This window comes from Magnolia sinica, chromosome 5 (genome assembly GCF_029962835.1).
Source record: "Magnolia sinica isolate HGM2019 chromosome 5, MsV1, whole genome shotgun sequence".
NCBI classification, from domain to species: domain Eukaryota; kingdom Viridiplantae; phylum Streptophyta; class Magnoliopsida; order Magnoliales; family Magnoliaceae; genus Magnolia; species Magnolia sinica.
This window is the reverse complement of record NC_080577.1, coordinates 5,419,075-5,439,357: the sequence shown is the minus strand read 5'-3', so window position 1 is coordinate 5,439,357 and position 20,283 is coordinate 5,419,075. Positions and strand designations below refer to the sequence as shown.

At 37.8% G+C, this 20,283-nt stretch overlaps 1 protein-coding gene across 2 annotated transcripts; it reads right to left on the bottom strand.

Annotated features, from left to right (window-relative positions):
* Window positions 1-1,271: 1,271 nt before the first annotated feature.
* Window positions 1,272-19,094, bottom strand: LOC131245230 (proline--tRNA ligase, cytoplasmic-like). 2 transcript variants are annotated; one of them, XM_058244544.1, is made up of 13 exons: window positions 18,863-19,094; window positions 17,540-17,626; window positions 17,360-17,442; window positions 17,096-17,188; window positions 16,707-16,823; window positions 16,098-16,285; window positions 10,188-10,254; window positions 8,403-8,525; window positions 8,129-8,281; window positions 6,797-7,081; window positions 5,522-5,740; window positions 2,968-3,119; window positions 1,272-1,634 (listed from the first exon to the last, which is right to left on the bottom strand). In XM_058244544.1, the coding sequence occupies exons 2-12, from the start codon at window positions 17,601-17,603 to the stop codon at window positions 2,994-2,996; spliced, it is 1,518 nt and encodes a 505-aa protein (XP_058100527.1). In that variant the 5' UTR covers window positions 17,604-17,626; window positions 18,863-19,094; the 3' UTR covers window positions 1,272-1,634; window positions 2,968-2,993. The 2 variants fall into 2 exon arrangements, with proteins under 2 accessions (XP_058100527.1, XP_058100526.1); XM_058244543.1 differs by having other exon boundaries at window positions 3,026-3,119; window positions 18,863-19,092.
* Window positions 19,095-20,283: the final 1,189 nt, after the last annotated feature.

The following is a 20,283-nucleotide window of genomic DNA, read 5'->3' as shown; positions in this document are numbered from 1 at the left end:
ACTTTTACTAATGCTAAGTGGGGTCCACTGTGATGTTTGTGAGAAATCCACTCCGTCCATTCGTTTTTCTAGATCATCTTAGGACATAGACTGAAAAAAGAGAGTCAAATCCAAGAATCAAATAGGCCACACGAAAGGAAAAAGTGGGTAGGCAAATGGCTACTGCTGAGACCTCCCTGGGTCCACCATGATGTTTATATGCCATCTATACCGTTCATAAGTTCATTCTTACTGGGATGAACTGAAAAGACAAATATTTGGTTAATCCAAAACTTCTATGGCCCCATGAATGTTTCAAGGGTGGACGTTCAATCTAACTATTTCCTTTCGTGTGGCCCACTTGAGTTTTGGATCTGCCTCATTTTTGGGCCCATGTCCTAACATGATCTGGAAAAACGGATATAAGGGGTAGATTTAAAACAAATGTTTGGCCTTTTTCTGTTACTTCCTCAACCACCAACTTGTGGGCTAATGATCAAAGGTCTGTAATCTGGGAGAATTTTCCGAAATCGCACAAACAGTGACCAATAAGATCAGCTGTCTGGATGGCCCACATGTTTATGGGGCCATGAAAACCCTAATAACCTCCTGACACATCATGCCTAGTAGATTACACCCCAAACGGGGCCAACATGAGGTTTGTAGCTGAAGAGTCACAGTAACTGTCACATTAATCCAAATCCGGCCCACTCAGGAACCCCATCATAGATGATCATAACCCGAAAATCACACTGATTTAGGGATCTTGACCATCTGACATGGACCACTGAGTTTGGGCCTCCGAGCATTTCTTTTCAACTGTCTATTTCAGTGGTCCATTTGTAGCTAATCCTTCCAAACTAAGCCCTACATTTAGGCTGCCTGAATTGACATGCATCTATGTTACCATTGCTTGAAAAATGGTGAACGGTCACAATAATCCTGTTGGCTGCGAGATCCAATACATCCATCAGGGGTTCCCATTGTAGAAGTTCTTGGCCAGAGAATCAGATGACACTCATCAAGAGGGCCATAGTCCACGAAACAAAAGGAAACCTGACCTTTTAGTTTTCTAAGCTGCAGTCCACCTGTTTCCAACATGATGGCCCACCTGATGAGTCTGCAGACTTGATTCCTCCAACCCAGCAGACAGACTTTTTGGATATTGCACCCAGTCTGCCACGCTAGCACGTGTGGTGGCGTTTAGAAGGTATCCCTTGCACACACGTGTGGGCTTAGCAAGGCTAGGAAAGAAATGGAGAGCAAGCATCTGATCAGGAAATGGCATCAAATTCAAGCCTACCAAATCAAAACAAAATCACTCAGATTCATGAATTTTACAATATCTTTGTATTAGGCTGCGTTTGGTTGCAACAATTCATGATTTTTGTTGCAACCAAATGCGACCTTAAATATCAACGGCATCACCTTCTTCAGAACTGAAAATGATAATTTTTTGTTGTGTTTCTAATAATCAAATGTCACAATCAAAACCCTTCCTTCCCTAAATAGGCTACTCCAAACAAACAAAAAGGGGCCGGGTGCCTGTATCAATGCCTCAATATCAGATGCTCTATAAAGAAGAGAGGGTCAGTAGCTTCGACCCCAATACGTCCATTTCTTTGCAGGCTTTCCTGAGGCAAAGCACAGAGTTCCTGCCATCATAAACATCAATTGCATGAGTTGAGACTTGAGATTTGAAGCCAACATGAAAGGACAGGAAGTGTGCAAGATGAATTGGAAAGATCAAACAAAAAAGGACATCTTGGGATGGATGATCTGTTTTTAAGCAAAAAATGCCACATCCTGTGAAGCTGGAAATCTAAAGATGATTCACAAACAGCTGCACCTATCATTTGGAACACAGGCTCAAGCTAGCAATGTAAAAGTTCAATAGTCACCTTCCTCCATGCCTGACCTATGTGCATGGACTTGTAACTGGCAGATTCAGCAGCAACTGATAAAGAACACTGATTAGGGTTTTAAGTTTTTATTTATTTATTTATTTCTTACAGTATTATTAGCAGCACACGTGCCAGCACAACACATGTAAAATCCGTACCCACCTAATGAGTGGGCTTGCTTGATTTTTGGGCCAGCTAAAGGTTCTTACAGTTGATAATCTTCGAAGGTGAGGCGTGATAGTCCCAGATGTGTCTACTATGCAATGGAAACAAGGAGTCAGCTGATCACTTATTTATCCGTTGTTCCTTTGCATCTATTATTTGCTTTGGCTTCTTTTCTCTATTCGGATCTTCATGGGTAAATCTGTGTTCTGCTGATCAGTTCTTCTTGGCTTTGTCATGGAGGGGGCAAAAGTAAAATTGGGAAAAGACTCTGGCACCTAAGTTTATTAGCAGGTCTTTGGAGTATATGGTTAGAGTGAAATGACCTATGTTTTACGAACCGTAGGGGCTGTCCATTGGAAGTCTTTTTTTTTTTTTTGGCTGCTGATCAATTTCCAGTTAGTTGGCTAGATTTGTAAAGTTTTTTTTTTTTTTTGGTTTTGTTTTTGTTGTGTTCTTTGGCCTTTGGTCTTTCTTTTAATAAAATTTGTCATCATCGCTTCAAAAAAATGTTAGTGGTAATACAGTTTGCAAAAATGAGACTGTTGACCGAAAGGGCTATCTTGAATCATCAGCTTAATTTTTATGAATTATGTTATTTGCAATGATTCCATTACTCCATTTGTCATGTATCTGTCATTAAGTGTTAAATTTTGGGCACTGCCGCACCAATTAGGATTATCATTCATACGATGACCCCACACAGAATAGAAGAAAGGCAAACTTTTTTTTTTTTCCAACAGAATTAATATTGTGGATATTCTAAAAATAATCCAAACAACAAAATTCAAAGAGGCTAAAATGTTTTTTATTTATTTTTTATTTTTTAAGTCATGTCCAACTAGAAAGTCAAATACATGATTGAAAACTTAAAAAAGAAATGCTGTCCAAACACAGTATATTACAGGATTGAAATATATACCATTGCCAACTGATATCCATATAAATTCAGTTTATTGTATAAAGAAGCGAAATGATACCTTCTGGGAGTTCTGGCTGATCAAATGGGGTACAGAGTGTCTTTGCTGCTCCTGCTTCACCCTTGGTCCGTGCTTTTACATCTTTTTCAACTTCCTAAAAATGGAGATACAGGTATGAAAAAAGTGACAACTTTTGCTATTCATGACTAAAGATCTTAAACCAGTACCATCATATTCAATTAAGCATATTATATAGAGATGTGTGAAGAATGTCCAGAACAGTTACTCAGACAACGGTGACTTTGAAATGCTGATTTTTATACTGGCCTTCCTATGCAAAAGAAGATAACAACTTCAACTGTGTAAGATAAAAAGAAAAGAAATCGCCAGAACATAAGACAGGTGCATCATGCTCATGTAAGTGTCCCATAATGATTGGCAAAGAAGAAACCTTTTTACATGATAAAGTTAACTATAATGAATTTCCCATATTTACTGCATCTTTTTTAATATTATTTTCCTTCCTTGTATTTTTGTTTCAACCTCAATCAGGGGGAAAAAAGTCATGAATGGTCTGAGGTGGAAAATAAACTTGTGAACTTACGATTTCCATATCAAAGTAGTTGGGACTTGGAACAAAAAACAGAAGAAGAAACTAGTTAACCATGATGAAGATTATCTATGACTGTTTTGAAATGAATGACAATTTCTTGTTTCTAGCCATTCCAATACAAACTGATATCAACACACATGTTCACACGATTAGAATGCCTCTAGGTTCCACAGCATCACAAGGACCAATGGTATCGAGAAGCCATTTCAGAACAAGCACGTAGCTTGGTGCATTCTTTGACAATTCTGCTCTCCAATAGCAATAGAGAAACTTGCCCAAACATGCATGAATTTTTCCCACAAATGTCTGATGGGAGAATAGAATGCCTCTAGATTTTAGTAGATTTTGCGTGCGTGTGTGTGTGCACGTGTATTGTTGATATTTTTTTGCATTTATATGAATATTTCAGAATGTATTCTTGATATTTTTATGTAATATTTCAGAATATTCTCCCACAAAAATCTGATGGGAGAACGGAATGCCTCTAGGTTTCTCGTAATGGTACATTATATATTTTTATGAATATTAGTCGACTATATTTTATTGATATTTTTATGTACTTATACGAATATTTCATAATATTAGGCATCATGATGTTTCCATGTTCTACAACCCATATCCATCTGAGCAAGACTCCAAGTTACACAATTCAAGAAAATGAAATATCACAGGATCGCCAATTTTAGGTTTTATATCCATGCCAATAAATATTGACATAGATGCGTGTGTTGACACAGCTAGACATGATCCCAGTTTTTTCCCTTTGAGCAACAATGATTTAGTGAAAAGAGAAATGCAAGGGGCCCTATAGGAATCACCCACATACAACAATATGTCAATACACCTTTGGGTTTTGGCCAGAAAATCGGCAACTGAGCTAGCCTCTTTAGAGACTTAGACTAAACGTAGACCACAATAGCTACCTTTTAATCTCATTAACCTTGGCGAGAACTTTTAGATTCTCCTACCGGAGAAAGCTGCAAGTCAATTTTGATCACTTCCAACTCAGCCCAATTAGAGTTGCCCACCCTAGAGGGACCTGAGGAGAGAAACTTGAAACGGTCAAGGTTGTCCCTAACAATGCCCCCAGACCCCTAAAGCCTGGATTACACCTTGAAACTTGAAATGGTCAAGGTTGTACCCAACATGGCCCTAGGCTATCTATTAGGAAATTACATATTTAGGCCCTGTTCGGGATCAAGGAATTGAGAATGTGAATTTGGTAAATCCATGAACTTGTCGAGTTCATGGATTTGCATTGGATCCGCTGTTTGGAAATTGAACTACGAATCCATGGATTTGGGGGTGCGTTATTGCAAGGGATTAACTTTTTTTTTTTTTCTTTTAAAAGAGTCTCTCATTTTGAGGCTTTGCCCAGTCTTCAGGTATTTATTTTGGATTTAGTAATCCCCCCACACCCCCAAAAAAGGGATATTTCATATCCATCTTGACATATACATGTCTGACACCCCATATCCATCTCTGTGTCCAATACTCCAGATTACATAGATAAACAGGATACCTGCAGCAAGTTTTGCAAAATACATCAAAAGGGAACTGTACAAGCAGAAGTTCATGAACTATAGAGTACTGCCATCTGATTCCAGATGGTCAAATATGCACTCGAAAGGGAAAGTCCCACCCAAAAAGCTTCACCCCTCCACATCCAATGCATATGACAAACTGAGATGACATTAGTAATCGAGCCACTGAAATACAATTTCACCTTCAACAAATTAGATTATTAATCACAATTCACAGATAGTGGTCTACATTCTTAACAAACGGGGGTAGGTAAAATTATTATAGTAAATTGTGGCAGGTGGATCAATAGTTATCCATTCCAATTTAAACGATGAAAAGTCTTGTACCCCAGCATAATTTCTATAACAATATAAAAGTCTAACACTAAAACATACAAATGATAAGAATGAAAACAATACCTCCTCATCACACCAAGGAGCCAGGATCATCTTTTTATCACCAAGAGCTGTCATAAATTCATCCCATGTCTTTACTTTCTCAATGCATTTCTCTCTCTTCTCCTTCGCTGCTTCAAACAAGCTATCTTGGATGTTGGACAATACTTCTTTTACCTGCTCAACCAAATTGCTCACAGGTATATCCACTTTGGCGGCATTGTCGCGTCGAACAACACGTACCTGGAAATGTCATCAATATTTCTCATTCTTCTTTTGCATTGATTAGGAAATATAAGTGGAGAGCACGAGTAGCAGTGAATTAAGATGACATAAATACAATAAAATCACAGCACTATATGATTTGTCCTCATGTTAAAAAATAAAAAATTAAAAAAAAATATGAATTCCCTAATGATATCGAAGCATTAAATTAATAGTTCATGTTATAAAAAAAAAATAAAATAATAATAATAATAATAAACCATAAAATCCATAAGGATATCAAAGCATGATACTGTGTAATTAGAGTATGAGCTGTGGACCTAATACTCATGCATTTAAGGACTCTTTCTGGAACCAAGTATCAAATATCAATAGTAATCATCTTGAATGTACTCAATGTTATAGATTATAATTTGGAATTTCCTGGCCATGATAATCTCGTCAGAAACTCCAATAACCAGAGGAAACTAATATGAGACATGAGTGAAGAAACTCACAGACCATTTAAGGTTCCACTAAAAGCAGATCCAAGAGAAAATATAGACAGAAACATGTCAGTCCTATATCACAAATTAAAATTTTCTTTTTCCACTGAAGGGGGAATATTTCATTTGGAAACTAGAAGATCCATAAAGATAAAACAATCCAGGTATCCAAGCCTCTCTGTTAACAAGGCTGAAAATGGTAATCATGAGGGATATTTGAAAGAATGATAATCATGATTAAACTGCATTATGCAATACACTGGAAAAAAAAAGAAGAAAGAAAAACAATGAAAAAATACTGGATATTCTAGAACTGCATAGTGCATAGTATATTGTCATATAAACAGGGTTATTAGTATTTGCTAACAGTAAGTACAATTTAACCGACTAGAAGATTTAACTCCCGCCATGCAGTATCATAGTGTTATTCATGAGTGCAGTGTGATATCATATGAAGAAACCTAAGTAACTATGTAAGAAGAAACTATAAACCACCAAATACTGTCTCCAATGACGCATACATTCATGAAAAACGAAAAGAAATTCATAAAAGACATGCAGGCCATTAAAAGTATAACTTGCTGCTTACCTGCTTATTAGCTAAGTCCTTTGGTCCAATTTCAATCCTTAGAGGAACACCTTTCATTTCCCAATGTGAATACTTCCAACCGGGTGAATAGTTTTCTCTTAAGTCCTCCTCAACTCGAAAACCAGCTTCACTCAATGTCTTCACAGTTTCAGAACAGGCATCAAAGATGCCCTTCGTGTCAGCGTCCTTGTAAGGCACAGGAATCACAATCACTTGGATGGATGCTACTTTTGGTGGCAGCACCAAGCCTTTGTCATCTCCATGAACCATTACCATCACCCCAATCTATAGAAGAGTAAAAATATTAGTACGGACTAATAGAAGATCTATTCTCATATGCATGGAGACAACCACCTGAGGATCTTCTTTTCCCAAATCAGGAAATAGTTTTATAAAAAAATTTAAAAAAAAAACATAGACTAGTAAAATAGCGAACAACTTTGACAGGAGATGAAGATTCAAAACCCTAAGATTCAAGAAGAGAGGGCAGACACGGGAGTCTAAAATCAGTGCTTTGAAACATGGAACAGATTGGCCAGTTGGACCAATTTGGATCAGAACTGGACACAATAATGGGTCAGTTCACTTGGAGACCTATTTAGGACAAGAAACCACGCAAGTCACTTGAATCGATGGGTCCGACTGTCCAGGTCAGGCATTTTGGCAAAGTTGGATGGGCGGGTCAAGTAGTCAACTTTTTACTAAATTTAATAGATAAAACAAAAGATGAGCTTGATTAGGAGTTATAAGCATGACCTTGTTACAAAAACACACATCCTAACCACTGTGCTAAGGGTGCTTTTGTCGTACAATACTAACCATTCTATATATTTGCTTTAACTAGACACCATGGGTCGGACCGGGGATTGGACCCAATCTCTAACAGAAATGGTAAGGGTCCACTCCAGGTTTTAAAACAATTCCTGAAACACAGCCAATGGACTATTGGAGGAGTCAACAAACATCTAAGACACGTGATATCAACAAGGTTATCCATGTTTTGTTTTCAGATATGGAAATTGACCCACCCCATATCCAGCTAATTCGTTGAAATCCAGGATTAGAGTAACAATCAGCAAGCAGCTAAAACAGGCTTCTAAAAAAGAAGAATAATAATAAAACAGAAAAAAGCAAGCTCCAGTGCAGTATCCAGAGCACATCTCACACTTTATAAGTTCCCACAAACAACACTCACATGAAAGTGAAACAAAATTTTGGAAGCATAAATGCAGCCACACCAAACCAACAAAACCAGGAACACATTGTACATCTATGAGACTGACGATATTTGGTTTGCTAATAAACAATCAATTAAACACAGAAAAGAATTACCGTGCGAGTACTGTATGCCCAAGAATTCTGCCAAACCATACCCTTTTCTCCCTTCTCATTCTCAAAGTTGATCTCAAACATCTTTGCAAAATTTTGACCGAGACAATGTGAGGTAGCACCTTGTATACCACGACCAGTATTTGGAATAAAAGCCTGGAAACGAGAAGTAACATATAAAAATATGAAGAACAAAAAGTGGTAAAAATATGCAGCAAATTCTTCCAAATGATATATATATAGACATTACAGTAACCACTCTGAACATATTTAATACCTCAACACTTGTCGTGTAAAGCCCACCGGCAAACTTCTCTAGCTCACTTTTCTTCCCCTTCATAACTGGAATTGCAAGAAATTCTTCATATATCCTTCGATACAGTTCCAAGATTTGAAGAACCTGGTGGCATCGATGCAATAAAGAACCAAAAAAAAAAAAAAAAATTGACCATATTTAGCTGACATCCAAATGAAGTCCAGTAGTCTTTATAATTTTATTATTATTTTTAAAAAATAAAAAATAAAAATAAAAAAAAAAGAAAAGAAAAAAAGCAAACTACAAAATTTAAAGATTGTAGCTTGGAACATCAGAAAATTGCATTAAAGCTGTTGACTGTGCCTAAAAACAAATAAGCACTCTGATCAATGGATACAAATGTTCAAAAAAATATATCTGTATGGTCAATAAAACACCAATCATCATCATATCATCTAAGCCTTATCCCAACAAATTATTGAGGTTGGCTTCGATAAGACCACCATAATAATTACCACGTGTTTGACATCACAAAATAGATCCGCTGACCTACTAGGCAGATAAGAACACTGTATGGCACAGTTGTATAAACTATCAAGCGATGCAACTCCATAAGTTGTTGTATTGTTGTATCCCCAGGGACAAACCGGCTCGACATGACCATCTTTTTTTTTGGAAGGGTAACTGGAAATTCTACGAGGGCCTGTTTGGATTTATGGAAAGCATAAGAAAGCATAAGAAAGGAAATACTATTTCTTGGGAAACCATATTACCAAGAAACTGCAGGAAAGGAAACACTGTTTTCCTTATTTGTTTTCAACAAGAATTTCCTAAAATTTAGGATCTATTTTCAAATTTCCTGCATAGCAAAACAAAAGAATTCCTGGGAAAAAATTATAGGTAGTCACTAGCATGTGCCAAATTAGCACATGTGGCACATGTGGGATGCTTAAAGATGGATAGTGGCACCTGTGGCACACATGCATATCCGGGTGCTAGAAGTTGAATTGTGGCACGTGGTAATGTGAAGTGCTTGAAATTGTATGGTGGCACAAGACGCATTGGCACATTTGACGTGGGCACTTGAAGCCAGATGGCTGTACTGGTGCACAATGGCACCATCAACATGTGTGGCATATTTGGAGCAATTGAACATGGATGATGGCAGATGTGGCAAATTTGCGCATATGGAGTGCCTTGCACATGTGGGGTGCAAGAAGATGAATGGTCATGCATGTGGCACATTAGCACATGTGGGGCATAAGGGAATATGAATTGTGGTACATGTGGCACATTAGCACATATGGGGCACAACTGACCCCAGTCAATAGACCAAGAAACAGACGTGAAAACAATGTAAGAAAATGGATGTGTGGAACAATTATTTTTTTAACAATAGTTCTACATTTTTTTAGTAGTTAACTAGAATAATGAAAAGAATGCGGGAAAATCTTGTATCCTTATGTAAATGAATTTTTTCAGAAATTACGCTAGCAACTGCTGAAAGAAACAGAAAACCTTGTTTACTTCATTTTATTATTATTATTGGTCTAATTTTCATTCTTGTTTCTTTACTTTACTTCTCTTTTCTCTCTTTATTTTTATTTTTATTTTTTTCCTTTCTTTTTGGTTGACTTCACTAAATAAAAAATATAAGGGATCATTCATTGCTTTGACTCACCAAACTTAAATCTTTAGCCTTGAAAGAAACAACAAATTCAAATTTACAAGCTTTTAACCTGAACCAGTGAATGTCAGGTGCTAGTAACAGAGGAAGGTCGGGCATAGTTTTCAATAAATCCATACCTCCTCATCTGCTTCCTCTTTTGTAGCAAAAGCTGTGTGTCCTTCTTGCCAAAGGAACTCACGACTCCTGCAATTAAAGAATATGCTCAGAGAATGATATGTTACATGGTTAAAACCAAATCCTATCATGAACTTTGATCTACAATATGACGACATGTTATTTCATCATTGATGTTCCACAAACTCATATGATATCCCAAATGCAACCTAGCACAATTTATTTATTTATTTATTTTTGGAGCAAGAACCAGAAATATGTTAATTAAGGGGAAGAAATTCCCAATAAAAAAGGAGGAACAGGGTCTGCCCTCAAACACCATCAACATCAAAATATTTAATCTAGAAAAAAGTGCCTAATGTCGTTGAAGATGAAGCAGAGCCCCAAGGTTCTGTCCCCAACATGGCCCACTAATGGTTTAATGCCGATTCCCCTTTGAGAATCATCAGGGCTGCTTGATAGAAGTTGATTAGGCACAGGGCTTCTATCAATGCTTTGGCTTCAGCTTGAGGGCATGGGGGAGATCGGGCCCAAAAAGGACATCAGAATCTGACCTTGAATTCCTCATAATCCACCCAATGCCTGCCACCACTGGAGATCAATAGGTCACACCACAAACACTGAATTTCTACAAACCCGCAGCAGGAGGGGCAATCCAACCTGCAGAAGGCCTACAATCAAGAGCTTCATCTGTTATCGTTATCCAGCCATCATGGATTTTCCTCTGGCTTTTAGTCCTTGAAGACCGTAGAAGTGGCTGTCCAATCAAGCATAGAGAATTTAACCTTGCAGATCAAAAACTCTGGCATCGCCTGCAGCATCACCTGAGGGTCCTTGAAAATTCAGAAGGTTGTTCTTCTCCTTCTAGAAATCCCAACAGACAGTAAACAGAAGAATGGCCTCACAGCGCCCTCCTTTTTTCTTTTTCTTTTTTTCCATTAAATGACCTCATCTTCCCCTACAAGCAAGGTATTATGTAACGGTACCGGCTGGCATACCAGACAGCTTGTTGGCCGATACGATACAGGTCGTAAACCAATGGCATCATCATCATCACCTTGCAACAGCTATTTAGGGGTAGTATAATGATTGTTTGCGGAAAAAAATTAGGGAATTTTACAAAATAGTACCTAATTAATATGGTATTACATCCCGGTACCTTTTGAAATTATATTTTCATTAAGCTACCACATTAATCAAAATATTATCAAAGGGTACCTTCCATTAGTTTCCTCTTACGTCCATATGTTTAAAGTATAATTTTCTATAAAATGACAAAAATGCCCCACTAATTAATCAAGAAGCTTAAGAAAATTAAAAGATGCGGACTCCTGCAGCAACTTTCTTGGGAAGCTAGGTGGGCCCACCATGATGTTTGTGAGAAATCCACACTGTCCATCCATTTTTTCAAATCATGTTAGGACATGGGGCAAAAAATGAAGCAAACTCAAGACTTAAGTGGGCCACACGATAAGGAAAAGTGGGTAGGAAATGACGATCGCTGAAACCTCCCTAGGTCTGCCATGATGTTTATTTGCCATCCATACTGTTCATAAGTTCATTCCTACTGGGATGAACTGAAAACACAAAAAATTTAGCCTTATCAAAAGCTTCCGTGGCCCAATGAATGTTTCAATGGTGGACCTTCCAATCCTCACTGTTTCTTGTCGTGTGGCCCACTTTAGTTTTGGATCTGCCTTATATTTAGGCCCATGTCCTAACATGATCTGCCAAAATGGATGGACAAGGTGGATTTCTCAAAAACATCACGGTGGGAACAACCTAGCTTCTCGAAAGTGCTTGCGAAAGGCTTTCTTAGGTGATACGCATATTGTAGTAGATAAAATATCATTAATGAGTTGCTATTATAATTACATTTTAAAAAATAAAAATAAAACTCTTAAAAGGGAAAAAATCAAGAGTTCTCTCTTCACACAGATTGCATACTAGTAGCCATGTGGCAACTGGTTGGTGCTCTTTGTGCCCCACCATAATGTATGTGTTTATCCATGCCATCCATTTATTTTTCCATATCAATTTAGGGCATGAGCCCAAAAATGAGGCAGATCCAAATCTCAAGTGGACCACACCACAGGAAAATATTTGTGATTGAACACCCACCATTAAAAAATTCCTAGAGCCTACTGTAATGTTTATTTTCCATCCAACCTATTGATTAGGTCACAAGGACCTCGATAAAGGGAAAACATAAATAGCAGCTTGATCCAAAACTTTTGTGGCCCAAGAAGTTTTTAATGGTGGTTGTTCAATCACCATTGTTTCCTACGATGTGGTCCACCTAAGATTTGGATCTGCCTCATTTTTGGGCTCATGCCCTAAAATGAGTTGGCAAAATGGATGGACAGATGCAAAAAAATACATCACTGTGGGCTACACAGTCACAGATACATTGAGCTCCGCAGTTCTCGGTATCCATCCGGCACAATCATATACACATGCTAAAAAAGCATGAAACCCTAAACAACCTAGTCACTAGATATTCCCCTATTGTCAACATTCCTATAGAGAAGACTAAAAATAGTATGGACTCTTCACATGTGCATATAGTCAAGCCCATGCACTCACTGTCCACCATGTGCCAACATGTCATAAGTGTGAATGATCTAACATGTCATAAGTGTGCATGTCAAGGTGGACCATCATATCATCAAGTAGGCCACAATTTACAAAATAAATGGACCGGGAAAAAGCTTGGTCAAGCTTAATGTAGCAGATTATTCATTTCATACAATGTGGCTCACTTAATGAGTGGAGTATCTAGGTTTCAGAGGCGAGGGATGTATGGCCCACCCAATGATCACACCATCCAAGGGCTGCAACACACACATGTAAACCACCTGATGAACAGCCCTGATGTCACATGTACATGCACATACCACGTTGTTGCATGGGATGTAGATTCAGTGGATCTAGTGAACCAGGGAGCTCAGTAGATCTCTGACTATGCAGCTCACTGTGATGCATTTGTATTTTATCCACGCTGTCCATCTGTTTTGTCAGCTCATTTTAGGGCATTAGCACAAAAATGAGGCAGATTCAAATCTCAGGTGGAGCACACCAGAGAAAACAATAGTGATTGAACGCTCACTATTAAAAATTTCTTGGGGGCTACAAAAGTTTTGGATCAAGCTTATATTTATGTTTTCCCTTCATCTAGGTCTATGTGACATAATCTATAGGTTGGATAGAAAATAAAAATTATAGTGGGCCCTAGGAAGTTTTTAATGGTGAGCATTCAATCACCATTGTTTTCCTATGGTGTGGTCCACCTGAGATTTGGATCAACCTCATTTTTGGGCTCATGCCCTAAAATGATATGGAAAAATTGATGGATGGCTTGGATAAAACACATATATAATGGCGGGGGCCATAGATCACCGATCGGTAGCCACATGGCTACTAGAAAGCAATCTACATCCAAAACAACCCTCTTTTTAAAATTTTTTACAGATTTTTTATAATAGCACCTCAGTAGTGATGTTTACATCTTGGTACCTAATTAATTTTTCCCAACTTCATTAATTGGTGGCATATATGTCATTTTAAAAAATCATTATTTAACGCGACGAAAGTCGGAGGAAACTAACAGAAGGTACCCCTTTTGTTAGTGCATAGGTTTGTCAATAATGTGAGCCAGAGTGTCATGAGTAGGTTAAGCCTCCATTGGATGACATTGAAGACCAAAGACTCGAAAACTTGAAGCATCAAGGCCTAAAGACGACAAGTAAATCAAGGTGCCTTGGTGATCTTAGCCCTAAACCCATTAGTTCCAAAACAACATACCTGTGGATGTTCCATTCCATAGGTAAACATTTGATTCATCTAACCCAAGCTTTAGACCCTAAAGAACATATTTAGTTAGGCTTAAAAGAGGTGTGAAGCTTCTGTGAATCAGAAACCTAAAACAACAGAATTTCAGCAATTGTCGATCGAATCAACCGTCCATCGATCGGACTCGATCAATCGAAGGCTCGTCACTCGATCAATCGAAAGTGCACAAAAATGTCCAATGACCTTGTTGCCTAATATCGAATTAGTTTGATCAATCGATCGATGGACTAGCCATTATAGATCTGTTTGAGCTTTTTCTCTATAAAACTAGTATCTGGATCTTCGTAAAAAGGATGGATTTTGGTGAATTAGAAGCCCCAATGTATTCCACTCTTCCCCATTACGCCTAGGCTATCACCCAAATGGATCCATGTCGTTTTCTTAATGATTCTTCACTCTAATGAGCATTCCAAGCTCCATTTGAAGAAGAGCATGGTATCTTGCATTCTCTAGAGATTATACATCAATCCCATAGGTAAATTATAAAGTTTATCATCCCCTAGAATGCCCATCTAAGTGAATCTTTAATTGGAACCAATTATCCCATATTTGTAGGAGATTCAACATCTCTCCCATTACCTTAGCATCTCAATAGGAAAATTGTTCTCAGTGGTCGATTCAAGGAAACGAAAGAAGATCGACTTCAAAGATCGGAGAAGCATAAGAGAAGCAGATTCAAGAAGAGAAGACGCATCTTAAGAAGGTGCAATCAACGAGGCTCAAGTAAGAGTTTAAGTTTAGAGTCCATTGAGTTTGGGATCCAAACTCGAATAGGTCCTTGTGTAGGACCACATTTGACAGGAGTGTACGTATGTCCTTGTGTAGGACTGAATTCACCGCACATGGGTGTGTACGCGTTAGTCTCTGTGGGAGCCTCCAGCGGGAGTGCATGTAGCTCCTTAGATTAAGACCCCATCAATTCTAGGTGACCAATAAAAAAACCTAGTAAGTCTTGCGGGAGCCACTGACACGGGTGGAAATGTGTTCCACCAACACAAATGAGTACGTGTAGGTCTTTGTGTAGGACCATCAATCCGTCACTGACACGGGTGTGTACGTGGTCCACCGACACGGGTGTGTACGTGTAGGTTTGTGATAAACCTGTAAAACCTTGTAAAGGTTAAAGGTGAACCTATTGGAAACCTTCGAGATATTGAAATCCGGTGCACTCGAGGAGAGCGTGTCCGTCAGGAGTGGAGTAAGCAATTAGCCAAACCATTATATATCATTCTGTTTGAGATTGTGATTTGTGCACATTTCTATTTATGCTTGTGAGTTGAATTGTTGTATATGAATGCATGAATAGTTTATATGCTTAGGGCCCGTTTGGATCGTAAGTTACTTAAGATAAGTTACTTATTTCACAACTTCTCTTAGTTTCTACTTGTTAAGAAAATAAGTATGGTTGGTAAACAACCTACTTACCAGCTTCTCCTCTCTTTTGTATCGCCTATGCCTCTCTTCAACAACTTATGAAAAGTAAAAAAGCTTTAAAAATTAACTGAAGTGATTAAGTACTTTTAAGTAAAAAAAGTTACTTATACCTAATCATAAACCAAACTTTCTTATCTGAAGTAAGTTACTTATCTACTACTAAAGGTAGAAAAAGTAACTTATTTGGTGGTATCCAACGGGCCCTTAGTGTTTAATTCAATTGCACACACTTGATATATCTATTTCACTCACATAAACTAGTTGTTCATATAATTAAATTATTTGTAGTCTATGTACTTGGACCCACTTAGCTTGGAAGCCTAAGTGTTATTGCTTTTAATTAGAGCAATTTTTTAGTGGTCTTATTCACCCCCTTCTAGGACTTAGCCATAATTCTAAGCTCCGTAAGCTTCCACGTAACGTGGTGTCGTGTTAGACAACCAACACAATTTCACCTTTGAAAATAGCTTGATTAATGAGGTAGCTTAATGAAAATGTAATTTCAAAAGGTACCCATATGTAAATACCATATTAATGAGGTACTATTTTTAAAAATTCCCCAAAAAATAAATCTATGGAGATGGGCATGAAAAAGAAACGGTAAGGGTCAAATACAGAGAAGATACCGTATAAAAGGAGTAGGATGGCTGAATTCCCACCGAACAACATTACACCACTGGTTAAGTTTCAAAGGCAAGTCACGATGCCCCCTTATCCACTTGGAATAATAGGGATACATCACTGTTTCACTCGTGGGACGGATGGCGATATGGACATCCAAATCAGTATCTCCAGACTTCGTAACCCAAGCAACCTATAAAAAAAAACAAATGTGGAGATGAGAATTTGTCAGCCATGGCAGCTGTACATGATTGAATCAAATGACACCCCCAATACTAGGACAGATATCAAAGTGGATAAATATTGATAAAATGAGCACTTTCCCAAAGCAACAACCTACGCCCCAACATGGAAACAAAATGATAGCATTTGATTGGATAAAGAAGAGACGGGCATATGTGTTTTTAGGAAATCAGGGTTCAGATATGAGAACAAGGTTTCAGATATCAGTGCAAAAAAAAAAAAAAAACCAATTCCATGAATGTTAGGGTTATCCAAAAATGTTTATTTTACACCCTTTAGGACATGCCCATGTGTACAGCACACAACCTCCTTCCAAGAGCAAAAGATATTTATAGGGTACAAAATCATTGCAAAAGCATTCAAAATCCCACCTCTGGAGCAAAACCCTCTATGTGATCCTTCTCCCGTTGTAAAACACCAGGGGATACAAATAAAGGAAAATAACAATTCCTGATTTTCATCTTTTTTATCTCTGCATCAAAGAAGGCCTGCATATTGGCAAGATCACAACATCAATAAAGGAGAATCTTTGTTCTAGTGATCTGAAATCAATCCTTCTACTTTCTCTGGAATGGAAATTTTCATCACTGCACCACTTTCTGGGCATCAACCATCCTCTGGAATGGCGTTTGTCGATTCCATTCCGTTAGGCCAAAATTTCCATAACCAATATGGGAGCATGGCCACAACAATATGCAGGGTGAAAGATATTTGAATATATAACAGGTGGGCATGACTCAAAAACAAATCGTTTACTTACTTGCATTGTTTCCCATATTGACATTGTCCATGGCCTTAAGATGTAACAACCAGATATATCATAGTATTCAATCATTTCACCGCTGACAACCACCTGCAAAATTGGCAAAAAGATCCCCCACACATGCACCTCAATAAAAAGGTTATAAAACAACAAGCACTAAATCATAGTGAAATGACCAGCATATAAGCATACAAGACATTTCTTCTAACCAATTCCTCCCAAAAGTCTTGCATTAGTTATGCTTGAAAATGTAATTGATACCTCGGAATACCACTCCCCGAAATTCTCGTCCTTCTTATTAGAAAGACCTAGGCCTGTCTCTTTCTTCACTTCCTTCTTCTTAGCTGATGAAAAAAAAAAAAAGGGATTTCAGCTCTTAAACAACTAAATGAAGGCAAATGCATACTGTCTAACTGGGATTTCAAAGGGGACAACAATCACCATTTTTGGAGTTGGCATTAGATTTCTTCGAGGATGGCGCAGATTCAGCCACATCTTTTCCCATGCCTTTTAACTATCTAAGTCACCCTAAAATAAGAATCAACAGCAATTGGAATAATGAAGCAAAAGACGAAAAACCACAACAACAAATTGCATGATTAGTGTACCTGCAGGTCTTGCACTGAACACACCCACATGCTGAATTGACAAAATTAGCTTAGAATGCGTTTGGATGCACTATCAAATTGAATTACAGTTATTAGTACGATAAAGTGGAAGACCCAATTAGTATTTCTTCTTGATTAAGCAGAATGTTTGCAATTCAATTTATTTCTGCATCCAGACAGATTTCACCAAAGAGGATCATTCAAATACATTCCGACATATTATAATGTGATACATCAGGACTTCATCCTTTGAATATGATTGCCTTTCAATGATCCAGTCAGTTTAAACGATGAGCCTTAACTTATACAGTGGTTAGAAAACAAATAAAATCTTTAAATTTGATTATTCCAACCGATCAAAATTTGGGTCTTTTGCTTTGAAAATGGAAGCCCCCCATAACCTTTGTGCAATCAAAGGGTAGAAACATTCAATCTGATACATCTTTCGGGCATCTCCCATCCAAGGGAAGCCCTATCTCATTAACTATTTTGGTCCAAAAAAAAAAAACAAAGAAGAAGAAGAAGAAGCCCAAATCCACTGGACAAAATCCCAACGTATCATATTGCAGTACATTGGGCTATATTCAGTCAAACCTCTTCACTTAAACCTAGTCCAAATTAATGGCAACAGAGAAACAGGCTTCAAACATTTATCTGTTTGAGTTGTTGGCAGTGAAAAACAGTACGGTATATAAAAGATGGAGCTTAAAATGAGTTACTTTCTGTTAATTTCAGACAGAGAAAGAGAATTATAAGTAATAATTATTTCCAAAAAAAACCTCTTTGCGGAGAACTGAGACAGTTGCATGCATAGTATCGAGTTTATTGTGATTATACGATGCTAAACCTTCCAACGATATTGGCATCGGCATGATATTGATTTTCTTGGAAATTTATGAAGAGGAATGCATCTACAATGCAAACTGACACAAACACATCTACAATGCAAACTGACACAAACAATTCGATACTTCTGTTCCGATGATTTCTCATACTGAGATACGGACATGGAATTACGGCTATCGATTCCCGTGATTTCCAACCTTGACAAAACCGAACAATGGAAAGAATTTCCAGCCCTTGATTCACGAACTGGAAACTCGTGTACCAGAGAGAGAGAGAGAGAGAGAGAGAGAGAGAGAGAGAGAGAGCTGACCTTGCCGCAGGAGAAGGGAGGGTGGATGGAAGAAGGAGACTGAGGAGGAGATGGCTGATATGCAGGGTTTCCACGGATCATACGGAGTCTCTATGGTAGATGCTCTGTGGGTCCCACCACGATGTCTGTCTGAAATCCACTCCGCCCATCCGCTTCGCCAGCTCGTGTCAGGACTTCAGTTCAAAAATAGGCAGATCCAAAATTCAGGTGGGCCAGCCTACGCGGAACAGTGGCGATAAAAAACAGCCCATGATGCTAATAAGCCATCCAAACCGTTCATAGGGTTATTCCCACTTGGATGAACTTTAAAAACAAATATCAGGGTGATCTGAAACGTTTGCAGTTTCCGAGAAGGCTTGGGAAGGTGGTCGATAGGAATAAAACAAACAGATTAAAACTGACGTGGCAAAGAAAAAAAAAAAAACGCATACAAAAAGCATCCGATTAGGCAAAATGTTATAGAATAAATGAAAAAATTAATATAGTAAATTATATCATATCAATTAAATTAATCAATCAAATTATCTTTCAAATCCCCTCATATAAGAGGTTTGACATCAGGATGCAAACTTCGATCACATCTAAAATCCTTTTCACATTTGCATGTGTAACATGAATGTTACCATATTATTATTCTATTGGGCACATGGCCTACTAATGATATTCCAAAACAATTAGATTATCAATTGCATCACTATAATTACTTTAATATAATGATCAACACAGTCCGAACATCGTCCATATAAATCAATGGTTAAAAATCGTTGGGTAGTCATTCAAACGTGATCTTGTACTTGCGGCCCATACAAGACTTGAAATTTTATCATTTTCGGGTAAAGCATATATTTTAATAGGCTTATTACAACCATTATGTCAAGCATTATATATGCCACTAATTAGAGATATTAAAGTTAAATTAGAAATTAAATTCAAACTCCTATGGATATACATGCTCAACTATTTTTGGATTAAAGTTAAGTTACAATCTATGGTGCGAAACACAACTGAGGATTTCAAATTCACATGATTTCAAATTGGGGTGCCATCATATGTACTTATTCTAACCTGCTTGGACACACCGGCTAGACAAAATCATCCAAACTTAAAAAGTGCTTAACAGACGTCATGAGCTGAGCACTAATTTCGTAATAGAGCCCACAATGCAATGTCCAATAGCCACCTTGACCGACAGATAGATTATTAATACTGCCCGTAGTAACTTGGCAATTGGACAAGATAATATGGGCCCACCAAGATATCCTCTATCTTCACCATCTATCAATTTTTTCAAATCTCAATTAACATACATCACATTTACAAATTTGTAGGGCCTATCTAGTAAGTTACCTGGTGTGTTCTCACTAGAGGTGTACACGAGTCGAGCTTGGCACAGCTCGACTCGGCTTAGCTTGGTCCTCGAG

Excerpts from the sequence above, each read along its gene's own strand:
- LOC131245230 (XM_058244543.1), bottom strand. The coding sequence starts at position 17,603 with ATGGGAAAAGATGTGGCTGAATCTGCGCCATCCTCGAAGAAATCTAAT. Across the intron at positions 17,443-17,539 it reads TAATGCCAACTCCAAAAATG|CTAAGAAGAAGGAAGTGAAG; the intron begins GTGATTGTTGTC and ends TTTTTTCATCAG. Across the intron at positions 10,255-16,097 it reads CATCCTACTCCTTTTATACG|GAGTCGTGAGTTCCTTTGGC; the intron begins GTATCTTCTCTG and ends CTTTAATTGCAG.